Below are 15,322 nucleotides of genomic sequence, written 5' to 3'. Positions count from 1 at the left end.
GGTGAATTTTTTTATATTTTTTTTACAATTCTACGTCTATGCATTATCTTCCCCAACATGTCTGCAAAGCAGCATTCAGCAACCAGCTGTGACATTCCACCACGTCATATTCAAGAAGGTATTTGTAGATCAAGAAGCTGTATTGGTGTCCTCCTCTGAACACAACAGTTAAACGCCTTGACCTTCTCCTTTCCTGTATGAATGGGGCTCAACAGTATCAGCTGTGTTTTGACAGGACCGAGTGAAAGGGATTTCTAATGAACATAGTCTGGGTGTACAGTTTCAGCTCAGAGTGGTTCGTCTATAGTCATTGAAACCCTGTCTGTGTTAGCTAGATTTGCGCTAAGTGAAGTTACTCCCTACCCACTGATTCAGGGTCCCTATAATCAGTGGTGGAAAAAGTACCCAATTGTCATATATTAATCAAATTAAAGATACCTTTATTTAACCAGGTAGGCTAGTTGAGAACAAGTTCTAATTTGCAACTGCGACCTGGCCAAGATAAAGCATAGCAGTGTGAACAGACAACACAGAGTTACACATGGAGTAAACAATAAACAAGTCAATAACACAGTAGAAAAAAAAGAGTCTATATATATTGTGTGCAAAAGGCATGAGGAGGTAGGCAAATAATTACAATTTGGCAGATTAACACTGGAGTGATAAATGATCAGATGGTCATGTGCAGGTAGAGATATAGGTGTGCAAAAGAGCAGAAAAGTAAATAAATAAAAACAGTATGGGGATGATGTCATGTTTTGTCATTTATTATCTTGTCTTGTCCCTGTGCTTCCCATTCTATTCGTTTCCCTCTGCTGGTCTTATTAGGTTCTTTCCTCTTTCTATCCCTCTCTCTCCCCCTCCCTCTCTCACTCTCTCGCTCTCTCTTCTCTCTATCGTTCCGTTCCTGCTCCCAGCTGTTCCTATTCCCCTAATCAATCATTTAGTCTTCCACACCTGTTCCCGATCCTTTCCCCTGATTAGAGTCCCTATTTCTTCCTTTGTGTTCCGTTCCTGTCCTGTCGGTTCCTTGTCTAGAATTCACCGTGCTGTGTTTGTGTATCGCCCTGTCGTGTCGTGTTTTCCTCAGATGCTGCGTGGTGAGCAGGTGTCTGAGTCTGTCTGGTTCAAGTGCCTTCCCGAGGCAACCTGCTGTTCACCTGCTGTTCAAGATCGAGTCTCCAGTTTGTCCTCGTCATTTCGAGTGAAAGTTGTGTTTTTTGTTTGTATTTACTTTACTGGATTAAAGACTCTGTTTTCGCCAAGTCGCTTTTGGGTCCTCTTTCACCTGCATGACAGAAGGAACCGACCAAGGAATGGACCCAGCGACTTCAGACGCTCGTTACACTGCCGTCGAGATCCAAGGAGCCATGCTCGGCAGACACGAGCAGGAATTGTCTGCTGCTCGCCATGCCGTGGAGAACCTGGCCGCTCAGGTTTCCGACCTCTCTGGACAGTTCCAGAGTCTACGTCTCGTGCCACCTGTTACTTCCTGGCCTGCCGAGCCTCCAGAACCTAGGGTTAATAACCCACCTTGCTACTCCGGGCAGCCCACTGAGTGCCGCTCCTTTCTCACGCAGTGTGAGATTGTGTTCTCTCTCAACCCAACACATACTCTAGAGAGAGAGCTCGGGTTGCTTACGCCATTTCACTCCTTACTGGCCGGGCTCGAGAATGGGGCACAGCTATCTGGGAGGCAAGGGCTGATTGCTCTAACAAGTTCCAGAACTTTAAAGAGGAGATGATTCGGGTTTTTGACCGTTCAGTTTTTGGTAGGGAGGCTTCTAGGGCCCTGGCTTCCTTATGCCAAGGTGAACGGTCCATAACGGATTATTCTATTGAGTTTCGCACTCTTGCTGCCTCTAGTGAGTGGAACGAGCCGGCGCTGCTCGCTCGTTTTCTGGAGGGACTCCACGCAGTGGTTAAGGATGAATTCTCTCCCGGGAGGTTCCTTCAGATGTGGACTCTTTGATTGCTCTCGCCATCCGCATAGAACGACGGGGTAGATCTTCGTCACCGGGCTCGTGGAAGAGAGCTCGCATCAACGGTGTTTCCCTGCTCCCGCATCGCAACCATCTCCCTCCTCTGGCTCAGAGTCTGAGCCCATGCAGCTGGGAGGGATTCGCATCTCGACTAAGGAGAGGGAACGGAGGATCACCAACCGCCTGTGCCTCTATTGCGGAGTTGCTGGACATTTTGTTAATTCATGTCCAGTAAAGCCCAGAGCTCATCTGTAAGCGGAGGGCTACAGGTGAGCGCAACTACTCAAGTCTCTCCATCAAAAATCCTGTACTACTTTGTCGGTCCATCTACGCTGGACCGGTTCGGGTGCTACATGTAGTGCCTTGATAGACTCTGGGGCTGAGGTTGTTTCATGGACGAAGCATGGGTTCGGAAACATGACATTCCTTTCAGAGAGTTAGAGAAGCCTACGCCCATGTTCGCCTTAGATGGTAGTCATCTTCCCAGTATCAGATTTGAGACACTACCTTTAACCCTCACAGTATCTGGTAACCACAGTGAGACTATTTCTTTTTTGATTTTTCGTTCACCGTTTACACCTGTTGTTTTGGGTCATCCCTGGCTAGTATGTCATAATCCTTCTATTAATTGGTCTAGTAATTCTATCCTATCCTGGAACGTTTCTTGTCATGTGAAGTGTTTAATGTCTGCCATCCCTCCCGTTTCTTCTGTCCCTACTTCTCAGGAGGAACCTGGCGATTTGACAGGAGTGCCGGAGGAATATCATGATCTGCGCACGGTCTTCAGTCGGTCCCGAGCCAACTCCCTTCCTCCTCACCGGTCGTATGATTGTAGTATTGATCTCCTTCCGGGGACCACTCCTCCTCGGGGTAGACTATACTCTCTGTCGGCTCCCGAACGTAAGGCTCTCGAGGATTATTTGTCTGTGTCTCTTGACGCCGGTACCATAGTGCCTTCTTCCTCTCCGGCCGGGGCGGGGTTCTTTTTGTTAAGAAGAAGGACGGTACTCTGCGCCCCTGCGTGGATATCGAGGGCTGAATGACATAACGGTTAAGAATCGTTATCCGCTTCCCTTATGTCATCAGCCTTCGAGATTCTGCAGGGAGCCAGGTGCTTTACTAAGTTGGACCTTCGTAACGCTTACCATCTCGTGCGCATCAGAGAGGGGGACGAGTGGAAAACGGCGTTTAACACTCCGTTAGGGCATTTTGAGTACCGGGTTCTGCCGTTTGGTCTCGCCAATGCGCCAGCTGTTTTTCAGGCATTAGTTAATGATGTTCTGAGAGACATGCTGAACATCTTTGTTTTTGTCTATCTTGACGATATCCTGATTTTTTCTCCGTCACTCGAGATTCATGTTCAGCACGTTCGACGTGTTCTACAGCGCCTTTTAGAGAATTGTCTCTACGTAAAGTCTGAGAAGTGCTCTTTTCATGTCTCCTCCGTTACTTTTCTCGGTTCCGTTATTTCCGCTGAAGGCATTCAGATGGATTCCGCTAAGGTCCAAGCTGTCAGTGATTGGCCCGTTCAAGGTCACGTGTCGAGTTGCAGCGCTTTTTAGGTTTCGCTAATTTCTATCGGCGTTTCATTCGTAATTTCGGTCAAGTTGCTGCCCCTCTCACAGCTCTTACTTCTGTCAAGACGTGTTTTAAGTGGTCCGGTTCCGCCCAGGAGCTTTTGATCTTCTAAAAGAACGTTTTACGTCCGCTCCTATCCTCGTTACTCCTGACGTCACTAGACAATTCATTGTCGAGGTTGACGCTTCAGAGGTAGGCGTGGGAGCCATTCTATCCCAGCGCTTCCAGTCTGACGATAAGGTTCATCCTTGCGCTTATTTTTCTCATCGCCTGTCGCCATCTGAGCGCAACTATGATGTGGGTAACCGTGAACTGCTCGCCATCCGCTTAGCCCTAGGCGAATGGCGACAGTGGTTGGAGGGCGACCGTTCCTTTTGTCGTTTGGACAGACCATAAGAACCTTGAGTACATCCGTTCTGCCAAACGACTTAATGCCCGTCAAGCTCGTTGGGCGTTGTTTTTCGCTCGTTTCGAGTTTGTGATTTCTTACCGTCCGGGTAGCAAGAACACCAAGCCTGATGCCTTATCCCGTCTGTTTAGTTCTTCTGTGGCTTCTACTGATCCCGAGGGGATTCTTCCTTATGGGCGTGTTGTCGGGTTAACAGTCTGGGAATTGAAAGACAGGTTAAGCAAGCACTCACGCACACTGCGTCGCCGCGCGCTTGTCCTAGTAACCTCCTTTTCGTTCCTGTTTCCACTCGTCTGGCTGTTCTTCAGTGGGCTCACTCTGCCAAGTTAGCTGGTCATCCCGGTGTTCGAGGCACTCTTGCGTCTATTCGCCAGCGCTTTTGGTGGCCGACTCAGGAGCGTGACACGCGCCGTTTCGTGGCTGCTTGTTCGGACTGCGCGCAGACTAAGTCGGGTAACTCTCCTCCTGCCGGTCGTCTCAGACCGCTCCCATTCCTTCTCGACCATGGTCTCACATCGCCCTAGACTTCATTACCGGTCTGCCTTTGTCTGCGGGAAGACTGTGATTCTTACGGTTGTCGATAGGTTCTCTAAGGCGGCACATTTCATTCCCCTCGCTAAACTTCCTTCCGCTAAGGAGACGGCACAAATCATTATCGAGAATGTATTCAGAATTCATGGCCTCCCGTTAGACGCCGTTTCAGACAGAGGCCCGCAATTCACGTCACAGTTTTGGAGGGAGTTCTGTCGTTTGATTGGTGCGTCCGTCAGTCTCTCTTCCGGGTTTCATCCCCAGTCTAACGTGGTCAAGCAGAGAGGGCCAATCAGACGATTGGTCGCATACTACGCAGCCTTTCTTTCAGAAACCCTGCGTCTTGGGCAGAACAGCTCCCCTGGGCAGAATACGCTCTGGTCGCTTCCTTCGTCTGCTACCGGGTTATCTCCGTTTCAGAGTAGTCTGGGTTACCAGCCTCCCCTCTGTTCTCATCCCAGCTTGCCGAGTCAGCGTTCCCTCCGCTCAAGCGTTTGTCCAACGTTGTGAGCGCACCTGGAGGAGGGTGAGGTCTGCACTTTGCCGTTACAGGGCACAGACTGTGAGAGCCGCCAATAAACGCAGGATTAAGAGTCCAAGGTATTGTTGCGGCCAGAGAGTGTGGCTTTCCACTCGCAACCTTCCTCTTACGACAGCTTCTCGTAAGTTGACTCCGCGGTTCATTGGTCCGTTCCGTGTCTCCCAGGTCGTCAATCCTGTCGCTGTGCGACTGCTTCTTCCGCGACATCTTCGTCGCGTCCATCCTGTCTTCCATGTCTCCTGTGTCAAGCCCTTTCTTCGCACCCCGTTCGTCTTCCCTCCCCCCTCCCGTCCTTGTCGAGAGCGCACCTATTTACAAGGTACATAAGATCATGGACATGCGTTCTCGGGACGGGGTCACCAATACTTAGTGGATTGGGAGGGTTACGGTCCTGAGGAGAGGAGTTGGGTTCCGTCTCGGGACGTGCTGGACCGTTCACTCATTGATGATTTCCTCCGTTGCCGCCAGGATTCCTCCTCGAGTGCGCCAGGAGGCGCCGGTGAGTGGGGGTACTGTCATGTTTTGTCATTTATTATCTTGTCTTGTCCCTGTGCTTCCCATTCTATTCGTTTCCCTCTGCTGGTCTTATTAGGTTCTTTCCCTCTTTCTATCCCTCTCTCCCCCTCCCTCTCTCACTCTCTCGCTCTCTCTTCTCTCTATCGTTCCGTTCCTGCTCCCAGCTGTTCCTATTCCCCTAATCAATCATTTAGTCTTCCCACACCTGTTCCCGATCCTTTCCCCTGATTAGAGTCCCTATTTCTTCCTTTGTGTTCCGTTCCTGTCCTGTCGGTTCCTTGTCTAGAATTCACCGTGCTGTGTTTGTGTATCGCCCTGTCGTGTCGTGTTTTCCTCAGATGCTGCGTGGTGAGCAGGTGTCTGAGTCTGTCTGGTTCAAGTGCCTTCCCGAGGCAACCTGCTGTTCACCTGCTGTTCAAGATCGAGTCTCCAGTTTGTCCTCGTCATTTCGAGTGAAAGTTGTGTTTTTTGTTTGTATTTACTTTACTGGATTAAAGACTCTGTTTTCGCCAAGTCGCTTTTGGGTCCTCTTTCACCTGCATGACAGATGAGGTAGGTAAACATGGGTGGGCTATTTACCGATAGACTGAAAGTCACCCAGTAAAATACTCGAGTTAAAGTTTTAAAAACGCTTTGGTTTTGAATATACTTAAGTATCAAAAGTAAATGTAATTGCTAAAATATACTTAGGTATCAAAAGTAAAAGTATAAATAATTTCACATTCCTTATATTAGGCAAACCAGATAGCACAAGTTTCTTGTTTTTCAATGTACGGATAACCAGGGGCACACTCCAACACTCAGACATAATTTACAAATGAAGCACGTGTGTTTAGTGAGTCCGATGCTCTCTTGATAAGTGCGTCGACCATTTTCCTGTCCTGCTAAGCATTGAAAATGTAATGACTACTTTTGGGTGTCAGGGAAAATGTATTAAGTAAAAGGTACATCATTTTCTTTAGGACTACAGTGGAGGAAAATTTTAAGCTGTCAAAAATATCAATAGTAAAGTACAGATACACCAAAAAACTACTTAAGTAGTACTTTAAAGTATTTTTACTTAATTACACCATATATACAAAATTATGTGGACAACTCTTCAAATGAGTGGATTTGGCTATTTTAGCCACACCGTTGCTGACAGGTGTATAAAATCCAGCTCACCGCCATGAAATCTCCCTAGACAAACATTGGTAGTAGAATGGCTTTATGGGAGAGCTCAGTGACTTTCAACGTGGCAGCATCATAGGATGCCACCTTTCCAACAAGTCAGTTCATCAAATGTCTGCCCTGCTAGAGCTGCGCCGGTCAACTCTTAAGTGCTGTTATTGTAAAGTGGAAACGTCTAGGAGCAACGACAGCTCAGCCACGAAGTGGTAGGCCACATAATCTCACAGAATGGGACTGCCGAGTGCTGAAGTGTGGGTGCGTTAAAATCATCCATCATCGGTTGCAACACTCACTACTGAGTTCTAAACTGCCTCTGGAAGCAACATCAGCAGCACAACAACTGTTCGTCGGGAGCTTCATAAAAATGGGTTTCCATGGCCGAGCAGTCGCACACAAGCCTAAGATCAACAGCAATACCAAGCGTCAGCTGGAATGGTATAAAGCTTGGACTCTGGAGCAGTGGAAACGTGTTCTCTGGAGTGATGAATCATGCTTCGCCACCTGGCAGTCTGACGGACAAATCTGGGTTTGGCGGATGGCAGAAAAACACTACCTGCCCCAATGCATAGTGCCAACGGTAAAGTTTGGTGGAGGGGGAATAATGGTCTGGGGCTGTTTTTCATGGTTTGGGCTAGGCCCCTTATTCTAGACGATTCTGGGCTTCCAACTTTGTGGCAACAGTTTGGGGAAGGCCCTTTCCTGTTTCAGCATGGCAATGCCCCAGTGCACAAAGTGAGGTCCATACAGAAATGGTTTGTCAAGATCAGTGTGGAAGAACTTGACTGGCCTGTACAGAGCCCTGACCTCAACCCCACCGAACACCTTCGGGATGAATAGGAGTGCCGACTGGAAGCCAGGCCTAATCGCCCAACATCAGTGTGCAACCTCACTAATGCTCTTGTGGCTGAATGGAAGCAAGTCCACACAGCAATGTTCCAACATCTAGTGGAAAGCCTTCCCAGAAGAGTGGAGGCTGTTGTAGCAGCAAAGGGGGGACCAACTCCATATCAATGCGCATGATGTTGGAATGAGATGTTCAGTGAGCAGGTGTCCACATACTTTTGTAATTTAGTGAACTTTACATCACTGCCTATAATAATCTAGGTTAGGATCAGGAGTAGGCTGATCTGGTCCTAGATCTGTGGTTAAGGACTACTTTTACCTTATGCAGTTTCCCCTATACAGGTCAGTGTCAGTAAACTGTAGTCAGTGAAGCCCTGTTTCACTCAGTCATTGGTTTGAATGCTGTGTCTATTCGTTCTAGCTGGATTAGTGCTAAGTGGCTAGGTCACTGTACCTGCTGAAACTGCAGGCAGAGCCCTGGGGTATGCCTAGGTAACCCCAGGCAGGTGTATGGGCTCAGCGGTTGACTAGAGGATGATTATGTGTGTGTTATTCTCTGTGTCTAATGGAGGATGTCTCTGACCAAGCAACTGTGTGGCACGGTGCACTGCTTGGTCCATCTGTCAGCAGCTCGTTAGCAAGGTGAAGACCCATTCTTTCTCTTTCACACACACACACACACACACACACACACACACACACACACACACACACACACACACACACACACACACACACACACACACACACACACACACACACACACACACACACACACACACACACACACACAAACACAAAGGTAAACCATTGAAACATTCCAGGGTGTACAACCTAAGCAAACACTGACGATTATGATTGTACCTTGAAAACGACTGCTCTGTAAAGCATTCAAACAGCACTGTATTCCAATGAAAAACAGCTTTGGACCACTGGCACTACACTGACTGTTGTATTGTGTGGGAGTCGCCTAACGAACAAGGGCCCTATTAATTAGCTTGAGTGGGCTGGATTGTTTTGTTGGATTGTGAAGGATTGCTGCTGCTATGAAACATGACACAACACCTGCTCCCTATCCCAACACAAAGGGGTCTTGTTCCTCCTCATGCACTAGGGCTGGTATGATGAGACGATTCTCTACCAATTAGTGTGTGTGATGACTCCACTGAGCCTTATGTTCTGACACCTACTCTAATGGCGAGAGGGACAGAGACAGAGAGAGAGACAGAGTGAGAGGGATAGACAGAGAGGGAGAGCGAGAGAAAGAATAGAGATGTCAGCACCATAACAGTTATCACTGCTTAACTCTCACTCTCTTTCATGCTCTTTCTTTTTCTCTTTTTCTCTTTCACACACACAATACACACAACTTCTCTTGGTTTTACACGTTATTTCCTCCCTTTTTCTCTCTCTTTCCCTCCTCCTAGTCTCTCCCTAGCCTTAACAGGCACTCACTAGACTTTTACATTTCCTATGTAACAGTTAGTTATGAGAGAGTGGGTGGGTATCTAGCCGTGTTGTTACAGTGTATTAGACCAGTCTGGTACCTAGCCGTGCTGTTACAGTGTATTAGACCAGTCTGGTATCTAGCCGTGCGGTTACAGTGTATTAGACCAGTCTGGTATCTAGCCGTGCTGTTACAGTGTATTAGACCAGTCTGGTATCTAGCCGTGCTGTTACAGTGTATTAGACCAGTATGGTATCTAGCCGTGCTGTTACAGTGTATTAGACCAGTCTGGTATCTAGCCATGTTACAGTGCATTAGACCAGTCTGGTACCTAGCTGTGTTACAGTGTATTAGACCAGTCTGGTATGTAGCCGTGCTGTTACAGTGTATTAGACCAGTCTGGTATGTAGCCGTGCTGTTACAGTGTATTAGACCAATCTGGTATCTAGCCGTGCTGTTACAGTGTATTAGACCAGTCTGGTATCTAGCCATGCTGTTACAGTGTATTAGACCAGTCTGGTATCTAGCCGTGTTGTTACAGTGTATTAGACCAGTCTGGTATCTAGCCGTGCTGTTACAGTGTATTAGACCAGTCTGGTATCTAGCCGTGTTACAGTGCATTAGACCAGTCTGGTACCTAGCTGTGTTACAGTGGATTAGACCAGTCTGGTATGTAGCTGTGCTGTTACAGTGTATTAGACCAGTCTGGTATGTAGCCGTGCTGTTACAGTGTATTAGACCAGTCTGGTATCTAGCCGTGCTGTTACAGTGTATTAGACCAATCTGGTATCGAGCCGTGCTGTTACAGTGTATTAGACCAGTCTGGTATCTAGCCGTGTTGTTACAGTGTATTAGACCAGTCTGGTATCTAGCCGTGCTGTTACAGTGTATTAGACCAGTCTGGTATCTAGCCATGCCGTTACAGTGTATTAGACCAGTCTGGTATCTAGCCGTGCTGTTACAGTGTATTAGACCAGTCTGGTATCTAGCCATGCTGTTACAGTGTATTAGACCAGTCTGGTATCTAGTCGTGCTGTTACAGTGTATTAGACCAGTCTGGTATCGAGCCATGCTGTTACAGTGTATTAGACCAGTCTGGTATCTAGCCGGTCCGGTTACAGTGTATTATACCAGTCTGGTATCTAGTCGTGCTGTTACAGTGTATTAGACCAGTCTGGTATCGAGCCATGCTGTTACAGTGTATTAGACCAGTCTGGTATCTAGCCGTGCTGTTACAGTGTATTAGACCAGTCTGGTATCTAGCCGTGCTGTTACAGTGTATTAGACCAGTCTGGTATCTAGCCGTGTTGTTACAGTGTATTAGACCAGTCTGGTATGTAGCCGTGCTGTTACAGTGTATTAGACCAGTCTGGTATGTAGCTGTGCTGTTACAGTGTATTAGACCAGTCTGGTATCTAGCCGTGTTGTTACAGTGTATTAGACCAGTCTGGTATCTAGCCGGTCCGGTTACAGTGTATTAGACCAGTCTGGTATCTAGCCGTGCCGTTACAGTGTATTAGACCAGTCTGGTATCTAGCCGTGCTGTTACAGTGTATTAGACCAGTCTGGTATCTAGCCGTGCTGTTACAGTGTATTAGACCAGTCTGGTATCTAGCCGTGTTGTTACAGTGTATTAGACCAGTCTGGTATCTAGCCGTGCTGTTACAGTGTATTAGACCAGTCTGGTATCTAGCCGGTCCGGTTACAGTGTATTAGACCAGTCTGGTATCTAGCCGTGCCGTTACAGTGTATTAGACCAGTCTGGTATCTAGCCGTGCTGTTACAGTGTATTAGACCAGTCTGGTATCTAGCCGTGCTGTTACAGTGTATTAGACCAGTCTGGTATCTAGCCGTGTTGTTACAGTGTATTAGACCAGTCTGGTATCTAGCCGTGCTGTTACAGTGTATTAGACCAGTCTGGTATCTAGCCGTGTTACAGTGTATTAGACCAGTCTGATACCTAGCTGTGTTACAGTGTATTAGACCAGTCTGGTATCTAGCCGTGTTGTTACAGTGTATTAGACCAGTCTGGTATGTAGCCGTGCTGTTACAGTGTATTAGACCAGTCTGATATCTAGCCGTGCTGTTACAGTGTATTAGACCAGTCTGGTATGTAGCCGTGCTGTTACAGTGTATTAGACCAGTCTGTGTCATAACCAACTCCTACTGCCCTCACTTCATAAGCAGCAGCGTTACTGAATTTTAAAACAAAATCCCCCTCAGGACACTGATACCTGAAACCCACACTATTGGTTCAGCAGAAGCTAGGCATCAATATTTGATGGTGTACCAACGTTAAGGCAGGCAGCATCGTGCAAAGCTACAGTACTCGCTGAATAGAGTTCATGGAATATACAGGAGTCTGTGGAAAGTCACAGGGAGAAACTCTCCAACAGAAACTTGCTGATGTGTTAGTGACTGAGGTGGAGGTGTGAGGGCTTCTTCTTACCTTTCAGACACTCTCACCCCGTCACACACTCCCCCTCACTCTCACTCCCCTCACACACTCCCCCTCACTCGCTCCCCTCACACACTCCCCCTCACTCTCACTCCCCTCACACACTCCCCTCACTCTCGCTCCCCTCACACACTCCCCCTCACTCTCACTCCCCTCACACACTCCCCCCTCACTCTCGCTCCCCTCACACACTCCCCCCTCACTCTTTTCCAGCTGAATTCACAAGTTGCCGAACCAATAAAAGAGGGTTTACTATGACGAAAGAGAGAGAGAAAGTGTTTGTAAAAGAAACAAATAAATGATGTTCTACTGTTAGAGCCCATTAGCTTACATGCTCGTTCCATCCTTGTTGTAATGGGGTATGAAATGTAAAGGTATTCTGTTCAGTTTGTACGTCATTGAGGAAGGAATGCAGAATATTCTCTCTATGCACCATCTTGCAAAAATGTGTGTCTGATTCCTCACAGGTTTTGTCCTCACTCTTCGTTGAGTCCGGTGGAAAATGATTGTTTTGGTGCATAGTACCCTCTACTGTTTGGATCAAGTAACGGTTTGCATATTCAGTTGATCCTTGTCTGAATAAATAAGTATTTTAGTTTAGGCTATACCATGGTTTTGGACAGTTGTGAATGTGTTCTCTAAAACGCTGGGTCAGGTAAAGAGAATGTTGTTGGATTGATACTGGTGACCTGCTGCACTGGTCCAATGTGGACGAATCAGAAGTCAGCCAGTGTAAAGTCTGCACACCAGTTATGACAGACGACCGACCAACCAACATCACTAGTGTGATTTTTTTAGAACTTGTTTTGGATACGTAGTTGTTCCTGTCTGAACCAGCAGCAGGATCTACAGTTCGCTGTTTCTTTCCTACTGTATCCATATTCACAAGCAGACAGCCTTGAACGTCTGTCAGACATTGAAACATTGAGACAGTGACGAGGCCAGATCACAGAGTCACAGACAACAGTATAGATGGAGACATCTAACATCACTCACCCATAACACCCTTTCTTCCCCTCTCTCTCCCTTCTCTCCTTTCAGGTGAATGGGGTGAACGTGGAGGGCATGCGTCATGCGGAGGTCGTGACCTTCATAAAGAGAGGAGGAGATGAGACCAGGCTGCTGGTGGTGGACCCTGACACAGACCATCACTTTAAGAAGATGGGTGTCACCCCATTGGCCAGCCACGTTAAAGGTAGGCCTACACCCTTGTTTATCTGTAAAACAGAATATTTATTTCAAGTGTACTCTTATAAACCACGCCAAAGGCACAGTACAGCTCGGGACAAGTCTCTAGTCTAATTGTACATCTACATTTTACAGTTGTATATTGAGTAATGTAATAGTCAGTAATGGTGTTGATGATCCTAATCTATAGTGAAATGTTACGGTATTGTTCATCAAAACCAGCATCAGATTACTGACCTCCAAATCTGAGCCTGTAATTCTGGGTGTTGGGTGAAGTTGCCCGTAGGGTGGATCAGGTTTGCATTTCCCCCAATAATGGTTCAGGTTAGGATTGGGGGGAGGAAAGGGTAGAGAAGCTGATCCTAGATCTGTACGTAGAGCGTAATCTGACCCTTCTTTCCCAGACTTTGACGGTCCGTCCATATCCAACGGCTCCCCCAGTCCTCAGATCAACGGCAGCTTCACCAGCAGCTCCATCCAGTCACACCACTCTGACCTGAGCAGTCCAGACAACAGCCTGCAGGTGAGACGTGTGTGTGTGTGTGTGTGTGTGTGTGTGTGTGTGTGTGTGTGTGTGTGTGTGTGTGTGTGTGTGTGTGTGTGTGTGTGTGTGTGTGTGTGTGTGTGTGTGTGTGTGTGTGTGTGTGTGTGTGTGTGTGTGTGTGTACAAACATGCCATAAAGCGTGCAAGGTGTGTGTATATGTGTGTCTGCATGCTGTTTGTGTGGACTATATTGGAGTGTACAGTATATAACCTCTTGTTATTTCATATAACACATTAACACAGATATTATCAAATCAAATCAAATCAAATCAAATTTTATTTGTCACATACACATGGTTAGCAGATGTTAATGCGAGTGTAGCGAAATGCTTGTGCTTCTAGTTCCGACAATGCAGTGATAACCAACAAGTAATCTAACTAACAATTCCAAAACTACTGTCTTATACACAGTGTAAGGGGATAAGGAACATGTACATAAGGATATATGAATGAGTGATGGTACAGAGCAGCATACAGTAGATGGTAGATGGAATTACACATCAGGGTTCTATTTCAATTCATTACATTCAGGAAGTAAACTGAAGTCTACCAATTTTACCATTCCCACATTTGACCAATTCCAAATCATTGAGCAAATTAGAAGAATTGGAATTCCAGTTTACTACCTGAATTGACTGAATTGAAATTGAATTGACCTCAACCCTGCCATGCGTGTGTATGTCATCCACACTATAACTACCAAGTAGTCTCTGATATTAATGTCTGTCTCTGTCTGTCTCTGTATCTAGCTGGGAGAGGACGAGGCGAGCCGTCTGATGGACCCGTTTGCTGAGATCGGCCTGCTCCTGAGTCCCACTGCGGCTGAGGCCAAAGAGAAGGCCCACGCCAAGAGAGCCAAGAAGAGAGCCCCTCAGATGGACTGGGACAAAAAACACCAGCTCTTCAGCAACTTCTGAACTTTTCTGCCACCCAATGAGAGAAGCAGAAAGACTGTCGAATTTGACATATCTGAAACTTACCTTCAACATTCCTACCCGTTACCCTACCACCACCACCCCACCACCACTACCACCACCACCCCACCACCACCACCACCCCACCACCACCACCACCACCACCACCACCACCACCACCACCCCTCCACCACTACCACCACCACCCCACCACCCCACCACCACCACCACCCCACCACCACTACCACCCCACCACCCCACCACCCCACCACCACCACCACCCCACCACCACCACCACCCCACCACCACTACCACCACCACCCCACCACCCCACCACCACCACCACCCCACCACCACTACCACCACCACCCCACCACCCCACCACCACCACCACCCCACCACCACTACCACCCAATCCAACAGAAGAGAATATGCAGATAGAATGTTGTTCTTTGAACGTTGGCCATCCAACACCGACTCCCCCTGCTTCCAAAATGGACGGGATGGAATGATGGACATTTCATCCTTTACCCTCCTTCAATCCTCCCTTCTTCCACCCTTCTCTATACCCTCATCCCACCCAGAGAGAGCTTGTCTGCTGACTGGACTGGAATAAGAGACTCAGGATTACCAGCTTCTTCTGAATCCACCCGTCATCATCAGTCTTTCCCTAAACCATCCAATGTCCCTCCTCTTCTACCACTAACTCCCACCTCCTCTGAGGACTGATCTGGAGAGAGGAGGCACTTCTTTTTGTATTTAGAAAGTAGAAAAGCACCTTGATAGGTGTTAGCCAGCCCAGCTGTAACAAGTATGGGGAATATGGACTATGTGAGATGTTTGTGAACACTGTGACCTGATCTTAAACATTGGGGTTTGTTTTGACCCTGTAAGAGAAGGAACGTACGCCCAAAGATGGATAAAACTCTTCCTCCCATGATCCTCCTGTGATTTTATTGTGTGACCGATGCGCCTCAGACTTCACGGATTCACTCACCAGGAAAAGCACAAACTGGAGGCTGAATAGCACTGCTTCTGTATCATCTCTGTTTGTATTTGTATCAAAGCATCTGTTTTCTCACAATGTCATAACATTTCCACTTTGCTCCCTATGTTGGATATGAACTGGTATTCATAGATGGTGTTAACAATGCATAGACAATCAAAAGCCTTACTCCACCCATCCCTCCTTCTCAATATA

General features: G+C 47.3%; 1 protein-coding gene across 1 annotated transcript; it reads left to right on the top strand.

Annotated features, from left to right (window-relative positions):
• Positions 1-12,497: 12,497 nt before the first annotated feature.
• On the top strand, positions 12,498-14,318 carry LOC124029686 (Na(+)/H(+) exchange regulatory cofactor NHE-RF2-like). The gene is made up of 3 exons (XM_046341312.1): positions 12,498-12,670; positions 13,068-13,186; positions 13,957-14,318. Exons 1-3 carry the CDS (start codon positions 12,541-12,543, stop codon positions 14,122-14,124), a joined length of 417 nt encoding a protein of 138 aa, XP_046197268.1. The 5' UTR covers positions 12,498-12,540; the 3' UTR covers positions 14,125-14,318.
• The last annotated feature ends 1,004 nt before the right edge of the window (positions 14,319-15,322 follow it).

Source organism: Oncorhynchus gorbuscha, unplaced genomic scaffold (genome assembly GCF_021184085.1).
Source record: "Oncorhynchus gorbuscha isolate QuinsamMale2020 ecotype Even-year unplaced genomic scaffold, OgorEven_v1.0 Un_scaffold_7274, whole genome shotgun sequence".
Taxonomy (NCBI): Eukaryota; Metazoa; Chordata; class Actinopteri; order Salmoniformes; family Salmonidae; genus Oncorhynchus; species Oncorhynchus gorbuscha.
Note: the sequence above shows the minus strand (reverse complement) of the source record. Positions and strands in the feature narration are given on the sequence as shown.